A 19,108-nucleotide genomic window follows, 5' to 3' on the forward strand; every position below is an offset into this window, starting at 1 on the left:
CAACAAGGTAAATAAGCCTTGTAATACATCTAACTATCAACAGAAAACATATCACTGCTAAGATGTTACAATTCTATAACTTTAGAAATATATGCATCAGCATCATGTTAATGTAATTTAGGGCAGACAATTTCAATGACAACCTTGTCTTTTATGATGGAGTAGAACATACATCATCAAGAAATATTTCTAAATAATGTGAATGAGTAGCATTTCTGAAACAACCTACTCCCTTATAGAAATAAAAAAATACACTAGCAGAGGTCATGTAAATACACTCACTTCTGTCTTCTCTATAAACTTGAAGAGAATGAAAGATAAAGTATCAATCAGTCAAGACTAACAAATATATCATGAGCTTAATATCATAACTTTCCTTGAAAAAAAAAATGAAATAGTAACACTTGGCTTTTAATACAATGTCAAATCAGCAGGTATTGGTGTAACATGGATCTTACCACAAGCTACGTCAGATGAGTCAACACGAGGATGTTTTGATTGTGCAAAGTCTGTGCAAATCTGACTAAATAATGTTTGTGAAGTTTGTGCAAGAAGGACTTATCTCAAGTTTGTGCAAGAAGGGGATATGTGAAGTTCATGCAAGAAGGCATTATCTACAGAAAAAAAAAAATCCTTTGAACCGGATGTGCAGCTCATGCTAAATCCTCTGTAACAAACCCATTGGGTGTGATGCATGCAGGACTAGTGGATTCTGAGTGACTGTGATTGGCAATGGGTGCTATGATGAAATGTGACATGTTTTGTCCTCAGAGTCTATTTAGGGAGCCTTGGGTGAAAGTTGCAATCAATTGTAACTCGGTTTTCTTGCAACACCCCTTAAGTCAGGTTCAGCAATCAATGCTGCTTACATGCACCAGCTGATTAGTGAGAACTTTTTTTTCACATCTGCCACACCTACTATGGTTACTAGTACCCAGTTTTTCTCTCATAAGGTTTTTGACTAAAGAAATTTCGACTAAATAATAATGATAATAATATTAATGATAATAAAAATACGGTCTTATTTACCCAGGGTAGCCTCTTCAGTGTTGCAACTGCTCTACCTGAGGGCCCTGATATTATTATTACCCTAGCATTGCCAGGTACCCATTTATTCACCTGGGTCAAGAGGGACATATTGGGTAAAAACATCTTGTCCAAGGACGTAAGCACTGGGCGCGATTCGAACTTGGGTCCTCTGATCGGGAGTTGAAAGTCTTATCCGCTATGCCACAGTGCCCTCACGATCAAGGCATTGATTTCTCATTGATTCAGGGGTGTGAAGTGTCAGCTCAAAATCTACATAAAAACTAAAATGATAACTTGATATATATGAAGTTTGACAATCAAATTTTCAGAAGTTCTTCCAGACTTCATCATGATGGCAATTTTTCCCCAGAATTGTGGGAGATAAATGATACCAGCTTGTATCAAGGCAGAGAGCTATAACAGTATTTTTCACCTGTTGAAGACTACCGACAGGCCCAGGTATACATAGGCAGGTGTTTATGAGAAATGAGTGTTGCAGCAAAATCGGCTCATCCTGAATGGCTTAACCTTTACATGTGTGGGACTGAATCACAGTTTTCAACCAAGCTACAAATAAGAATAGCTATTACAAGAGACCGAGAAATAATGACTTCGGCACTCTATAACAGATAGAAAACTAAATTCTCTGACATCATACACAAACTTCTCTCATGGACTAATTCTAAGTGATTGCTGGAGTCTATACAATGAGCAGGATATTTACATACTCATTTGCATGCTGTTAGCTGATTGGCTGGTTTGATGTAAATATTCATCAGGACAGCCAGGAATCTGTGATGAATCTGAAGCGGGTCACTATGTGGGGAGAAGGAGAAGGATCTTGTTAGATCACACACACAACACAAGGTGCATTCACATTTAAATTACAGCGGTTTTAAATATCACGGTAATTTGTCGGTGAAATAACCGCAAATGCTGCGGTATTTTAGTTGGTACAATTCATATTCATAAACTACCATTGCATTTCTGACTCAACTGCACACCTCTCCAAGGTAAGCATTGTGCATACACATATCTCCTATGTGCATAAGACATGAAGTGTGTTAGGTCATGAGAGAAATACAATGCTTTATGGTGGGTGGTATTCAAGACCCAATTCACATTCAAGTCTCAAATGCGGATTTTGCGCCAAGTTTGAATTACCACCCTAAATCCCATTTGTACATGTACCATGGAATTTCATGCTGTAATTCACTTAGCATTTAGCAATGTATTTGCATTCACATTACTAAATACTGCATGAAATGCCGTGGTATTTCATCATAAGTGTGAATGCACCTACTTAGAGACGTCACTGCTACATGAAGTCACATTCTGGTTTTCACTCATGTAATGAATCCACAGGCATGCTGACAAAAAGGGAAAAATATGGGGACAACATACAATGCAATGTTTATTTACAAGGAATGGACACAAAAGCTACACATACACACATATATTTGCACATTGCTACAAAGTATGTATGCTTTAGCTGTTTGTCTGCTGCTAAATGAGGCTGGGGGGAAAAGAGTGTGACCATTGTTAGTTTGCGATTGAACAACACTTTAGGACTCATTTGCATGTAATTTGCATATGAGCATAAGACAACCTGAGGCACAGTGGAGTGTTCCATTGCTCCCAGAGGGGGGAGTGGGGGCGGCGGAGGGAAATCTTGTTCCGATGGGATCTCCACAGTGAGAGGAAGACGGACGGCAGCCACTGACTTCACCAACTAGATAGAGGAGAGACTCGGTTAGACCAAAATATAATGTGCCTGGCTGGAGGCCGCCATTTTAACTCAGTGAACCCATCTTAAAACTTACAGTGCTACATTCATAACATTTCATGAAATGTAAAGTGGGGAGGGGAAGCATAAAAAAAGAAAAATCATTGAAAACAAAACACATCTGAATACAACCTGTCAACCAAATTACGAAACAAAGGAATTCTCTCATGAACAAAGATAATAGGCCTATGCATTATGGTTATCACAAGATACACAAAATTTTGAATTACAAACAAAGGTGCACATTATTACAGAGTTTATGATTTAATTTTAATTTCCTGTGATGCTATATACAATCTTTAGAAGAAAAAGAAAAACAAGATGTTTAGACAGCAATGGGTATCCATGGAGATGAGTAACCATGGAGATGATGTGAAAAAAGAGAAAAGTGGGAGTGGTCTTACCTTGGTGTTGGCAGCCATCCAATCAGCTTCACAGGGCTTGTGGCCTGGATTCATTGCTAGTGATTTAGCTGCTGTCACCGTGGGCGATATGTCTGGAATGAGGTCAAGGGTCAATAAAGGTCAAGGGTCAATAAAGGTCATCGGGGTGTCAGGGTATGTTGGAAGCAGTGAGCTACAAGGTGTCAGTGTTTTCTTAGTGATGTTGGGTGTGGCACTGCTGTTGCTCCTTTCTTCATGGTGTCATGCACACAACATCACCAAGAGAACGGCACCACCATGGTCTCCACTGCTTTCATTACATACCACCACCAAACAACTACTTTCCCCTTCTATGCACCCACTAGCTTGTCTTAACCCGTTGAGGACGGTTTGATTTGGCTATAACATGCATTTCCCACAGACGCTTGCCCGAGTATACTCGGGACTCGTCCTCAACGGGTTAATCTCCCTCACACTTCCTCCACTTCACTCTAGAAGACTGACAGTCAACCTGTCAAACCATCAAGACCTCTTTCTCTACACTTCCTCTCTTTCACTGCACCCCTTATTAAGGACTCTTCAAGAAAGAATATTTCCAATCTTTACTGACTTCCTCTACTTTTCTCTTTCCCTCCAGTTCATTTCTTTCTTTCGTAATTATTCTCTCTTTCTGGGTTTCTCTTACTTTTCTACCAAATCATTTCAGTTCTATACACAGGGTGAACCAAAAATTCTACACCTTGAGTTCATAAGGTAGATCACTATAACATTACAAACAAACAAAAAGAGTTCTACTTCCATACTTTCATTAGGGGATCTCATCCTCAAGGTTACTCTTAAAAATCTCTGCTTGTAATCTGTGACTGAGAGACCTTTGACTTGACCTTTGACTCACCATTTGACAGCTGCTCAGCAGCCGCGGTAACCTTGGCAACAAACTCGGGGTCCTCCGAGTTGGCTGCTTCCTTCGATGCTACGTCAGCGACCCGCTTGGCTCGCCTGGCGATGTTTGATGCCTTCTCAATGATGATGTTTGGGTTTTGTTGCTGGATACCAGCAGACACGGCTTCACTGTCTCGCTTGATGGCCTCCTCTGTCAGGTGACAACATGTCTACGTATTAGTGTCAGGTGACGACATGTCTACATATTATTGTCAGGTGACCAACCACATATGTTGTCATAAAGGTCAGGTGACCACAACATGTTGTCATGAAGATCAGGTGACCACAACATCTTGCTGGAAACATTTTTAGAATAATTATTGTTCACATTTTGTATATTTAACAATACTTAATATTGATTATACTAGTTCAAATTTTTACATTGGTTGTTCTTATCTCTAACATTTTAGAACTATTTTGAAGTACAAATGCTGGGTTTTGTTTCTTCTGCAAATAGTAAATTATGCCTTTAATCACAGAGAATAATAGCAAAATAGAAAATCTGTGTAATAATTACAGCGATAATCACTTTATGTCACGAAAAAAGCAAATGGAAGAAGAAGACGAAGTATAACCCCCAACTAGGTAACGAGGTAACGGTTGGCATTATAATCTCAATCTTAAAGGCATAATTTACCATTTGGAGATGAAACAAAAACCCAGCATTAGTGCTTCAAAATAGTTCTGAAATGTGAAAAAGGGATAGAAACAACCTCATGTAAAAAATTTGAACAAGTATAATCGATGTCAAATATTGTTAAATATACAAAATGTGAACAATGATTATAATAAAAATGTTTCCAGACTAAACAGTTATGGTTTAATGAGAAAAAAATAGTGATATCTCCTTATATTTTACGCTTTATTGCAAAAATTTTATATGGTATGATGTTTTGTGATACAACCGACCTACAGTTTGTACACATATGCATCAAATGTGATATCTTGGACCTTTTTTTAAATTACTGCTCCCAAAGTTAAAGATAATAAAAAGTTTTGGTACCTCAAAAGTTTCCCTGAATTTCCGTGTTTCAGGTTAAAGTATCTATCAAATAACTAACACTGTGAGACTTACTCGCCCCAAAGTGCTCTCATTTCTTAGTAATCATGCAATTAACTGCGACCAGCAGCCCCATACGCATAGCAACCAGCAGCCCCATACGCATAGCGTAATGGGGCTTCGCATTGTAGCATCCAGGATCATGACAGAATTAGTATCGCGGGCAAATATCAACTTAAAATCCACAAAATTCTTCAATTTGAAGACTTACCAATTAAGTTGAAGTCTTGAAAACAGGCTTCGGGCAACGTTTGGTTCTGCCAATAGTCCCTTTCTGTTCGAATTGATGACTGAATGTGACTCTGTCGAGAGGACCTTGGGAGAGCTACATACACTGATTACTACGGCCAGCGCATACGCACACATCACATGCGAACAAATTTCAAATCCATGAACGGATAAGATGTTTGTGTGCGCATGCGCTGGCCGTCAATTCAGTGTAGCTCTCCCAAGGTCCTCTCGACCGAGTCACATTCAGTCATCAATTCGAACAGAAAGGGACTATTGGCAAAACCAAACGTTGCCCAAAGCCTGTTTTCAATACTTCAACTTAACTGGTAAGTCTTTAAATTGAAGAAATTTTTGGATTTTAAGTTGATATTTACCCGCGATACTAAATCTGTCATGATCCTGTAAGCTACAATGCAAAGCCCCATTTAGCTATGCGTATGGGGCTGCTGGTCGCAGTTAGCTACACAGTATGCGTATGGGGCTGCACGCTGCTGGTCGCAGTGATATTCGCACAGTATGTGTACTACCTCGCCGCCGCCATACGGCGGCGGCTCTGGTACGAAACCATTATTGCATGATTACTAAGACATGAGAGCACTTTGGGGCGAGTAAGTCTCACAGTGTTAGTTATATGAAAGGTACTTTAACCTGAAACACAAACTAAGACAAGGAAATTCAGGGAAACTTTTGAGGTAATACCAAAACTTTATATTATCTTTAAACAGGACCTTTAATCTTAACCATAACCCAAACTAGATGACAGACAGCTAACTATCTCTCACCTGAAGCCTTGACAAACTGGACAGTGTCCGTAGCCTGGTCAACCAGGTCGGTCAATCCCTCTACCTTGCCCATGTATTCCTTCTTGAGCTCCGCAAAGTGAGAGTCGGCCATCTGTTCACATACACACAAAGAGGACAGGTTAGGAGTTTGGAGACTAATGACCACAGCCCTGTTTTAATAGACCTTATTCTGACAACTTCCAAAGATCAAAATTCCTCGACCTCTGGCAATGAAACCCCAGGAGAGATCGAGGGGTACCATTTTAACAGACACACAGAAGACCTTCTCCGAGTAGGTTTCCATAACAACCTACCCCTTCATGTACAAAGGGAGTATGGTTACAATTTATGCACATGACCACTAAGCGTTGTGTCATTCTGTTTGGACTACTGCAAATGCGTGTTGAGTGTCACAGGAATATTATGCAGTGCGTATGTGCTGCGTATACAGCTATACACATTCGTTATTTGGATTCCCAAATATACTGTATATGAGTCAGGTCAGCCTTTCCACTTCACAGTGTTCCTATACAGCTGGGTCAAGAAGACACCAGGCAGACATCTGCTTGATCCCTTAGTCCCACCTACACTATTTGATTGAGATATAAGGGGTTCAGAATGGATCCACTCTTAACATACATTATAAGTAAGATGATAACACATGAGTCTGACACTCAAAGCCAAACTTCACAGCTAGTTTGCAACACTTCTTCAACCACGAGTCACTTTAAATTAAAGTGTGCAGAGTTCAACTACGAGTCATTTCAAATTACAGAGTTCAAAGGTCATCCAAGCATCATTTCAAATCAGAGTGCAAAGATCAATAGATGGTCATTTCTATAAACAATGTGCAAAGGTCATCTGAAACAGAGTGCAAAGGTCGACCAAGAGTCAATTCAAACCAAACAAAGCCCTCCCACCTGTTCTCCAGGATTGAGAAGAAGAACCTTCCCAGCAGCCACCACCTGAGGTGCTAGGTCCCTCACTTCCTGTGCCCTGCCATTGAGTTCCTCCACCAGCTGCCTGTCATTGCTGTTTCCAGCCGCTGCCACAGCCTTGGCCGTATCAGTGATGGTATTAGCATGTCTCAGGAAGATGGTTGCCTTAGAGGTATAGGTTGGCTCCCGGTCTGGGACGTCTACAGTAAGTCAAACATTTGACCTTTGACTTCAGTTTATGCTCACTTACTGCATCTATGTATCGAACTATGTAGCAGTACACACTATTTATATCTGGTGTATTTTAAGTTTGATGTTCTGTATTTTATTTAGTAGCACTTACTTGATCTGATTTTTGTTCGTTTTAATCGGTTCCCCCAGTTACAGTATGCTCTTAAAAAAATTTTAAAAAATATCTGTATTTCATAGTTCACCTAATCTGATTTATCATGAGACCTGCAGCTCTACAAGCTAGTTTTTATGCAGGCCCCATCATATTTTTTCACATAACAACCTTAGTTTAACTCGCATGTATACAGACCTTGTGTTTATACCAAGACAAACTTTTGTACATTCTGGTGAAGTTTCATCTAATTTATTTCTGTATAATTTTCGTATTTATATACTTTATTGTGATATATGTGAGGAATATGAAAATTATTTGAAATGAAATTGAAATGAAATGTAATTAGATCAATGTGAAATATTACATGGAATATGAATGACCACAGTATGCAAAAGACAAGATTTCCAACATAAAAATTATACAACAGTAACGGTAGCAATTACATACTGTCACAACATGGCATTACAAAAGAAACGCTCCTCCCCTTAAAAGTCTCTTTTACTCTTGCTCTTACACGAAACTGTGCAGTTTTTACAGACTCTACATTTGCGAAATATCTACAGATACAATTGTAGACTTGGACTACACTCACAATACTTTCATAATGTCATTAGCAAATTAGAGGTCAATGCAAGGTCACTTGAAGGTCAAAGGTTATGGAAAGGTCAAGTATTTCCATATGGTTACAAATGTCATTCATGTGTTCAAATATCCATTTATATGTTCATTTTGTTGATGTGCTATTATTGAATGCCAGTATACTTTACATCTTCTATTGTTTTGCTTTTGGGAGGCGACTAGTGTCTTACCAATGGGGGCTAGGAGGTGACTAGTGCCTTACCAATGGGGGCTAGGAGGCGCTAGTGTCTTACCAATGGGGGCTAGGAGGTGACTAGTGTCTTACCAATGGGGGCTAGGAGGCGACTAGTGTCTTACCAATGGGGGCTAGTAGGTGACTAGTGTCTTACCAATGGGGGCTAGGAGGTGACTAGTGTCTTACCAATGGGGGTGGGGCAGTGACTAGTGTCTTACCAATGGGGGCTAGGAGGCGACTAGTGTCTTACCAATGGGGGCTAGGAGGTGACTAGTGTCTTACCAATGGGGGCTAGGAGGTGACTAGTGTCTTACCAATGGGGGCTAGGAGGCGACTAGTGTCTTACCAGTGGGGGCTAGTAGGTGACTAGTGTCTTACCAATGGGGGCTAGGAGGTGACTAGTGTCTTACCAATGGGGGTGGGGCAGTGACTAGTGTCTTACCAATGGGGGCTAGGAGGCGACTAGTGTCTTACCAATGGGGGCTAGGAGGTGACTAGTGTCTTACCAATGGGGGCTAGGAGGTGACTAGTGTCTTACCAATGGGGGCTAGGAGGCGACTAGTGTCTTACCAGTGGGGGCTAGTAGGTGACTAGTGTCTTACCAATGGGGGCTAGGAGGTGACTAGTGTCTTACCAATGGGGGTGGGGCAGTGACTAGTGTCTTACCAATGGGGGCTAGGAGGCGACTAGTGTCTTACCAATGGGGGCTAGGAGGTGACTAGTGTCTTACCAATGGGGGCTAGGAGGTGACTAGTGTCTTACCAGTCGGGGCTGTGAGGTTACACATGTCTTACCAATGGGGGCTTTTGCTGCCTTCTCCAGTTGTTTGATTGGTGTGGTAGTATCCATGAAGGCATCAACCACCTACAGCAAAAAAAAAAGAAAATAAACATGATTCTGACATTTTCCTTAATACCCCATATAGATATGGTGTTGACATAAAGTCTATGATGACATGGTGAAAAAGAACACAAGACACCAAGTGCTGCACATGACAGGATCCTGAACTTGAATTTTAACAATATGTTTAAATTTCATTTCTATAAATTCTATATTTAACAGTTAAATTTGCATACTGAGAAAATATCACATTTATCATTTCCTACCAAAGCAAAATGTGAAGCCAACTTGATTTGGCAAAGCCTCTGTTTCCAAACATAACACTGAAAAATTTATTACTTTGTCTTCTTTCATTTCTTCCTTCTAAGATGCCTGTTTCTTCGTTGTTTCTTCGTACATCACTTCAAACACTAATCAGGATAATATTTTTTGGACCAAATTAAATGCAGAAATACATCAGTCACACAAAGAATACCAGAACAATATTATCTAGACACTCGTACACTATACATCAAACACCAAAACCCAATACAGCACACAAAAACTAATACACCACACACAAGGTATCAATACACCATATGCACAACCATATTACACAAGAGGTAGGCAGACTCAAAGACTATATAAACGAGGAAGTCCCTCCGTGCATCATCACACATTTCCTTGACTTTTGTGTGCAAACCACACAAAAGAAAACAAAACAACATGTACATCACACACTAGAGAACAATTATACACTACACAAAAGGTATCAATACACCACATCATACATCTATACACACCACACACTCCAGGTAACCAGACTTGGGACTGTATGAAGGGGAATTACCTCACACTACACACTACACAAGAAGCAACCAGACTCAAAGACTGTATTAAAGGGATACACCACCCTGCATCACTACCTACCTCCTTGACCAGTGCATTCTCTATCATCTTCTGAAGAGCTGGAAGTTTCTCTGCGAGGAGCCTAGCAACCCGATCAGCCTCTGGGGAGTTCCCCTTGTGAGAGAGATGAGAGACATGGAATCCATTGATTTAAAATGGCTTGGACAAGCTTGTTTTGCTGTGTTTCCCATAGACACCTGTTGTGGGTATAGACCGATTCTGTGACGCGCTCTGTGTATTTTTGGCATGGGCAGCGCCATTACGCAGTGTCTCAGCCGACCCCCCCCCCCCCTTCCCACTCCCCACCCCTCTCCCTACATTAGCACGCGCGCAGAATGAAAAACTGATGCATGGTTGCTTTAGCCAATGGGCGTCTCGTACTGAGTGCGCGAATGCTTGCTTAGTGCGCGAACCTTTGTTACAAGTGCGCGATAAACATGTTGCCCGGGGGGTGGGGGAGAGCAGGGGGGTTGGCTGAGACACCGCAATTTGAGCTCATGGCAGCGCCCAGTGCCATAAAATGTCTGCTGCCCTCAACGAACCCGAATCGGTCAATACTCAGGTCAAGTCTTCAGGTCAAGTCTTCAATGGATTAGTTACACTATACAAGACTCATGAGAAAAATTTGTTATATTTAGGCTTGTAGTGTTTTGAGAATGCAATGACCAAAAAAAAAATGAAACCCTAAGAACACTTAACCCTAAAAAGACTGGGCTATTTTGGTAGCTCGAAAGACTGGGGGGGGGCCTAAAGGGCCCCCCCTTAAGATCTCGGCCGTGGATCGCGCGATTGCCGCGGAAATTTGCATAATGGTAGTGTGCGATGTAATCTACAAGATCGTATATTTAAATTTTACAAAATAGTCTTCTTTTATTTTATTTTGATTAATTATGCTAATTTATGCAAGAAATCAGACTCTTTGATCTAAATCAGTAAATAAAGCTCCAAAAGTGCTCATTTTTGGTCTAATTATTCTTTGTGGCATTCTTAGCAAATGTACTTGAAAAAAAATTCGGTATCAAAATCAATTTCTTATTTATTTTATTGTTTTATGAATTTCTTATGTATTTCTTTGTTTTTTCGACCTTTTGTTTTTGTTTTTGTTTTAAACAAAATTTGTGGCAGACATTTTTTGAAGCATAATACTCCTAAAACAAATTAATTTTAGCCATTGAGAGTAAAAATAAGCATATTTATATGAACCATGTGAAAAAAACTCAATTTGCATTGACTTTGTACACAAAATCACATTTTTGAGCCATTTTCGGCCTCACGTGCATGTACAAAAAGTTATGTAACTTCAGAACCGTACCCCCGGGCGTCACAAATTTGGTGTCAAAATGTGCGGGAAACTCGAAAGAAAAAAGTCATAGAGCATCGCGGCGAGAGCATTGCGCGTTGCAGAGTTATCGCGCGAAATGTCGAGGGGGGGGCCTTTTAGGCCCCCCCCCCCAGTCTTTTTAGGGTTAAATAAAGAAGAATTAGCGTGTGATACCGTACCGTGGTTGCATATAACCTAAGGTCTACAGAGCTTAGAAAGAAATTGCAAAAGAAATATTTGTGTATTTGTGATTCCGATAAAAAGAAAGACTTGTTATGATGAGAGATATTGGACACACCTATCAAGATATAACTTAAACCTTACACAGTGATAAGTCTCTACACTAAGTTCATCAAGTTATAGAGATGTGTGAACTTTCTCTGGCTGGGACTCACAGATTTCACAAGCCTTCCTTTTATCATTCATTTCCCACATAGCTTTGTTATGTTTATGGAGCAAAATAAAATAAATCTCACAACTACACCTTTGATGATTTAAAACTTTACCTCAGTGTACATAGCACACCTTCTCTACAGACATTGTAGCTACGGTAATAAGCCAGTTTGGAGTTAGCTCATGGGCACATTGGTACGAATGACCTTTCTTTTTTCTCAGTTGGTTAGGGGCACTTCACTCGTTTTCAGAGCGACATAATGCATAAGCTTTACGTAACAATTTATGGGATTCATCAATCCCATTCAAACAAAGAATAAACTTGCGTAGACCAGATGAGCAAAATGATCTGTCAATTCACACTTGAGAAAGCATCCATTTCATTATTTTGCATTGGATGTAATGACAATCTCTTTCTATTGATATTGCCAAATACCACTTTTGCTGTCAGGTGGATGTGCTGGCAAGCGGCATTTATAAGGATTACATGAATAATCATTACATGACAGATGCTTATCCCAGTAAACCAACATGCCTGTTGGTCCAAATGACCTTGTTTCTGCTCATGCGCAAAGTGGAACTCCGAACTGGCTTATTGTGCGCTTAGAAACACCAGTATAAAGCCCCATACAAACGCAATTATTATTATCACTATTATTCCTTGACTTGTGTCCTTACATGATACCAGATATGTGGGACTAAGGGATTAACCATGCCTCGTTTCACCAGGTCTGTGAGAACAGATGTCCTTACATGAAACTTGATATGTGGGACTAAGGGACTAACCATGCCTCGTTTCACCAGGTCTGTTATTTGCTTAGCGAGTTGTTCCACCTCAGCGCACCTCTGGAGAAGTTCTGCTCTCTCCGGGCCAGTCATGTTTTCAGCCACTTTACGGCCCTGAGACACGATGCCCGCAATGGCCCGGTTAGCTGCAGCCAAGCAAACAAGAAAACAAACTCAGAATTAATCATCACACTATTTCGTGAACTGATTCTCTTACACGGAAATCATAGTTCTCATATGTTTGCAAAACTGTCAATATTTGCTCTAAAATGTACACATATGCACAAGAAATGTGTGGAAGAATGCCATAGCAATACAATTTCAGTTGGGAAACTACAAAAATGTGAAATATTGACATACAAGATTTGCTAGAAGTACTACAGTCTCACAGCATACCTGACCATGGTTGCTGTGTAATTTTTCATAATCAATTTTTGATAATCGGCAAATCGGGCCAAAGCAGCATCCACCAATCTTCCATGCTACAGTGAATGGCATGCAGCATGTTGGAAAATATGTTTGTTAGGGCACGATCAATCATGACTTAACATTCTACCTACCATCTACTGAATGGGGAGGGCGCTACCAGAACTAAAGTTGTAGGCATACAATCTAAATTATTTTACACTTTGATTTCAAAATACTCAAAAAAAAAATAAAAAATCAATCAAAACTCATTATCCTGGCAAATCATGTCAGCCAGACAAGCTTCTTGGTAGATCCTTTCAATATATTGTAAACAAATTCCAAATGGTAGAAGATGAACTTTGAGCTCTTCTGAGATCTACATGTCAGCCTTAAATCACTCCTTTCATCAGCTGGTTTTCTGTTTAGAGAGGATGGGACATAAATGGATGTAGTAATGTCTAATCTACCATCAAGCGATATGAAGTATGGAGAACAAGGCGCGATCTATTCTTGCAAAATGTTAAATTTCTTTTTCCTGCTTTTTGTCTCTGAACAATGTCTTGTAACATTATTTTTTTCATCATTTTTTCATGACAATATCCTTGCAATTTGATTGTGAGTGATAACTTATACTGCAAAAGCTGAAATTTTCATGTCAGATATTTTTTGTGAGTTGTTAATTTCCCTGTTGTGAGGGTCTGGTAATTGTTGCTTCATCTTTCACACAATAAATGAGAATGGATAACATGTGACAGTACTACGTGTAGCAGTGACTGATTTTACAAGGTGATATCCTGAACATTAGAGTGTTCTTCATTTGTAGCACTGTGCTAGTGTGCTATTATGTCCAGATATTGCTATGTCACAGCCAATGCAGCATGCTAGACCTACCGTAGTTCCAGTTGAACAGAAATGTAATCCAAGATTGACATGGCTCAATGTTCTGCACATTGTTGTTTTTATGCACTGTCATTTTTGCGGTTCAGATGTCATTCACAAAATCTATAAAAATAAGACTGTGACGAAGCATATTAAAGGAATATAGGGCCTATAATGAATATGACTAATAACATATTCACATCTATTGTAACCTACAGTGACGTGTTACAGTGCTGCACATTATTGTGCTTGGACATAGAGCTGCAGATCGGTCCAGGCAGACCATCCAAAGTAGAAGAGAAGCCAAACTGCTGATGAGTGTCTTTCTCAAAAATGAGAAATGCTGAAATTGCTGAGAAGCTTCATTTTGGAAGACAATGTACATAATAACAAATTGTTTCTGGGAGACAATGTACATAATAAGAAAGTGTCTCAAAGTGCTGATATCACCCTTCTTTGTACGTTACATGAAGAAAGTATCCTGAACCCGAATAGAGGGATCACACTTGTTTTAATGGTCAGCTGTAGGCACCTGGAATCGAGACAAGGGAATACCAGTTGTAAAGAAAAGGTATAACTGGTGGGAGTCTGACACTGGTCAAAACAAGATGAGGAGTGACAGTTTTATCTGCCCCATGAGTACTAGCTTTAAGTTGACAAGGAGGTAATGTGCTGACATTAGTCCCTAGGTGCTGACACTAGTCTTTATTGTGCTGACACTAGTCTTTATTATGCTGACACTAGTCTTTATTATGCTGACAGTGCCTTGTGGAGTGTCCACTTCATAATTATTCGTCAGATGACCAATGGCCATCTATATGATTGGTTAATTGTGTTGGCAAGGGGAGGGACATCTATGGGCCATATTTAATGTTACATTTTAAATTGGTTTCCAAGAGGGGCGGACTCAGTGAAATAATCATATGCATGAAGCTTGAGAGCCCGAAACAAAACCAGGGTACAAGACCCCAAAATGGTCAGTTACAACTCGACATCTTCAAGTAGCTCATTGAGTGAAGAATCATTTCACTCCAACTGTACACATCATTTTTCAGCTGAATAAAAGTCCAGCGGACACCAAGGTTCACATACGACTTGTGTGGAATGGGACTTTGATTTTCAACGACTGCCGGTGTGTGTGCAGGTGAATGATGCGTGAAAGGTACGCCAACATCCATGAATGTTGAAAACCTTGTTACAAAGACCACTGCAGAATATTCGGCTCATACAGTACAAGATTTTACAGCTACTTATCCTCATTTTTTCCCAACCTAGTGTAAAAACCATTTTCAAGAAGAATTGAACAACTGTCTACAGTGGGAAGGGATTACACAGATAATAAAGATTCGCGGAACCTTCTTGTTGGCCCAGAGCTGGTATTAGACTGTCCCTCCCTCTCTCTCTCATCTAACTTCCCTGTGACAGAGTGGACTCACCCACATCCATGTCATTTGGTGTAGGGTTTCTAAGCCACTTCTGGGCCTGTTCCACTTTGCCGGCCAGGGTGTAGGCAGTCTTGGTCACTCCACTGACCATTGCCCTCTTGACCGAGTCATCCACCTGCTTCTGAAGATAGTCCAGTTTGACTGCTATCTGGTGAGCAAGCTGCAAGGCTTCTGGTGAATTGCCCTGATAATCACAAACACCAAACATTCAGTGTAATAACAGAAAAACACCACATCATTCGTATAGACTGAATTAACCTGATATTTACATTATGTCAATATTATATTACAATATTCATTATGGGAGGTAGCTTTGAGAGCTGGGGGCATGGTGTCCGTTTGCATAATCCATCACACTGTTATAAATACTTGCCAAGTACACTGTACTTGGAAAGTTTCACAGTGCAGTTAAAAAATTTTTAAAAAGATAAAAAAAAACTTAAAGCTCTATCACTTCTTATTCTACAGAAGAATATTTTTGAATATTGTTTAATTTGTGAGGTTTGGGCCCTAGGGGAGAACGATACCCACTCAAACAAATTGAGATCCTATCCCCTATTAATGCTAACTGCCAGGTTTGGTGAAAATCCATCATGCTGTTTTCATGAAGAAGATACAAATATTTACAATTTAGACCTGTATTTGGATTGTAACTTGATTCTGTCCTGAAACTGTTCTGTTAAAAAAAAATATATGTATGTGTACCTCAGTATGAAAATAATTTTTTTGGACATGTGGCATGTGGTTGCTAAGTTATCGACTTAAACAACATTATCAACTTATTATTTAAAAGAAATAAGACATTTTACTTAAAGATAATAAAAAGTTTTGGTACCTCAAAAGCTTCCCTGAATTTCCTTGTCTTGGTTTGTGTTTCAGGTTAAAGTTCGTTGTCTGTGAGAATTACTCGCCCCAAAGTGCCCTCATGTCTTAGTAATCATGCAATAATGGTTTCGTACCAGAGCCGACGCTGTACAGCGTCGATAAATATTGTACGAAACCACTGACTGCGACCAGCAGCGTGCAGCCCATTGTACGCATAGCTAACTGCGACCAGCAGCCCCATACGCATAGCGTAATGGGGCTTCGCATTGTAGCATTCAGGATCGTGACAGAATTAGTATCGCGGGTAAATGTCAACTTAAAATCCAAAAATTTCTTCGATTTGAAGACTTACCAATTAAGCTGAAGTATTGAAAACAGGTTTCGAACAACGTTTGGTTCTGCCAATAGTCCCTTTCTGTTCGAATTGATGACTGAATGTGACTTGGTCGAGAGGACCTTGGGAGAGCTACATACACTGGATACCATGGCCAGCGCATGCGCACACAAACATCTTATCCGTTCATGGATTTGAAATATGTGTGCATGCGATGTGTTCGCATGCACTGGCTGTAGTATTCAGTGTACTGTATGTAGCTCTCCTGAGGTCCTGTCGACCGAGTCATATTCAGTCATCAATTCGAACAGAAAGGGACTATAGGCAGAACCAAACGTTCCCCGAAGCCTGTTTTCAATACTTCAACTTAATTGGTAAGTCTTCAAATTGAAGAATTTATGGGATTTTAAGTTGACATTTACCCTGCGATACTAAATCTGTCATGATTCTGAATGCTACAATGCGAAGCCCGATTACGCTATGCGTATGGGACTAATGGTCGCTATGCGTATGGGGCTGCTGGTCGCAGTTAATTGCATGATTACTAAGACATGAGAGCACTTTGGAGCGAGTAAGTCTCACAGTGTTAGTTACATGAAAGGTACTTTAACCTGAAACACAAACTAAGACAAGGAAATTCAAGGACACTTTTGAGGTACCAAAACTTTTTATTATCTTTAAAAATTATACCATCACTTTATTTGATTGGCATACATATTCACGACTGAGAGATATGTGAAGGCATGTGAAGAAGTGACCCACCCTCTCTTTCTCTCTCTCTTACTCTACTAGATTTATACATCCATCTATCTATCTATCTATCTATCCATCTATCTATCTATCTATCCATCTATCTATCTATCTATCCATCTATCTTTCTACCTGAGTGATCTATCCCTCTATCTGTCTCTTTATCTCTTTTCTATCCATCCATCTATCTATTCTTTCTATCTATCCATCTCTTCCACAAGTATTTTCTATAAACAAATTGGATACTATAGAAATGACCAAACCTTGAAAACTCTTTAAATGCAATGAATCAAAAGTGAAACTGAATATGAATATGCCTCACAAACACTTGAAGAGTTTGTTTGCAAAAACCGATAAGTCCATATTTGCCAAATGGAGATATTTGCGATTAAAGGTCAAGAAAAATAAAGAAAATAATAGGAAACTTTTTGCTTCTTTTGACCATAACTTAAAAAATATACCTTTATATGTAGTTACCAATATATCATTTAAAAGGTATTATTTTGTACTTTGTGCCAGAGATCGTACTTCAAAATCTTCAAAAATGGACTTATCGGTTTTTGCAAACAAACCCTTCACTTACTGATTCCACCATCACAGTTCAAAAGATGCTACTTGCTCAAATAACACACAATTCTCTCACTATAAATATCATATTCTCCAAGATAAACTTTCCAATTTAAGGGGATGGCTAGTAACTGATCAGTGGGAATGCTGGGGGATGATTGTTCCAATCCTTGTGGGATTTATTTAAGAGTACATTATATATCTATTGTTGTGTGAAAATTGTTTGATTCAGAATGGTCTCATGTTCAAGTAATGTGCAGTTTAATGTTTCCAGGTAAGCATGTCTGTACAGTGACGGGGCCTTAGACTGCACATTACTTAAATATAAGACCGTTCTGAAGCAAATAATTTTCACACAGCAATAGATAATTAATGTACTCTTAAATGAATCCCACAAGGATTGGAACAATCTTCCCCCAGCATTCCCACTGATTCCCACTGATCAGGTACTAGCCATCCCCTTTAAACTGACACCAGTCATCGTATATTGTATCATAACCAACACTCACATTAGCACTGACTGTGAATATTGCTTTGACTCCCCGGTTCCTTACTTTCTGTTGATATTATTACAATTCTCTTTACTTCATCTAACAGTACCATCAACATCAGTACTAAGATAATGATTTCTACTTCATCATTATTTGTTTTATAAAAATCACTGTCTGTAAAATCCTTCAAAACTATCACTTAAAAAGTCTCCCTGAAAGGTCACATGAGTTGACCTTTGACCTGCTGTGAACTCACCTGACCCTTGGCCCTGAGAGCACAGAGCTGATCCATCATGGTTTCCACCTCATTGATGGTTGCTAGGAGACGCTCTCTCTCCGCCCCCTCCGTGCGGTCTGCTACTCTCCTCGCATCCTTCAAGATATCCCTCACTGCCTTCTCACCTGCCATAGAACAACACACATACACAGTGTTACAAAAGTACATCAATAAGTACACAGTGTTACCAACTGACAATATCTATCGCACATGAAGGTTATAAAATTACACGACTCAGTACACAGTGTAGCAAAATTACAATAATATTGTAATTTTTGTAACACTGTGTACTGAACGGTGGAAGTTTGATATACTGTATACTGAACGGTGTAATTTTGTAACCTACGTGTGTGCTAGATATTATCTAGGTTACAAAATTACACCGCTCAGTATACAGTGTATCACACATACACCATTCAGTACACAGTGTTACAAACTTACAATATCTATTGCACATATCCATGTAGGTTACAAAATTACACCAATTACTATGTAGTGTTACAAAATTACACCATCCACAACATTAACAGCATAACAAAATAAAGTTGAAGAGACGTGTCAAACCTAGATGTAAGAATAAACTGAGGTTGTAA

The 19,108-nt window shown here is 39.6% G+C and overlaps 1 protein-coding gene across 1 annotated transcript in view; it reads right to left on the reverse strand.

Annotated features, from left to right (window-relative positions):
- The window catches only part of LOC140226527 (vinculin-like), an 86,198-nt gene that overhangs the window by 23,918 nt on the left and 43,172 nt on the right, over positions 1 to 19,108 (reverse strand). Inside the window, exons 7-16 of the mRNA XM_072306977.1 lie at positions 18,495 to 18,640; positions 15,263 to 15,455; positions 12,540 to 12,685; positions 10,061 to 10,153; positions 9,106 to 9,175; positions 7,134 to 7,351; positions 6,214 to 6,325; positions 4,094 to 4,291; positions 3,220 to 3,311; positions 2,636 to 2,761 (exon numbers count right to left, since the gene is read on the reverse strand). Coding sequence (XP_072163078.1) covers positions 2,636 to 2,761; positions 3,220 to 3,311; positions 4,094 to 4,291; positions 6,214 to 6,325; positions 7,134 to 7,351; positions 9,106 to 9,175; positions 10,061 to 10,153; positions 12,540 to 12,685; positions 15,263 to 15,455; positions 18,495 to 18,640 — 1,394 coding nt within the window. The remainder of the gene's footprint in view (positions 1 to 2,635; positions 2,762 to 3,219; positions 3,312 to 4,093; positions 4,292 to 6,213; positions 6,326 to 7,133; positions 7,352 to 9,105; positions 9,176 to 10,060; positions 10,154 to 12,539; positions 12,686 to 15,262; positions 15,456 to 18,494; positions 18,641 to 19,108) is intronic.

Source organism: Diadema setosum, chromosome 3 (assembly GCF_964275005.1).
Source record: "Diadema setosum chromosome 3, eeDiaSeto1, whole genome shotgun sequence".
Lineage (NCBI taxonomy): Eukaryota > Metazoa > Echinodermata > Echinoidea > Diadematoida > Diadematidae > Diadema > Diadema setosum.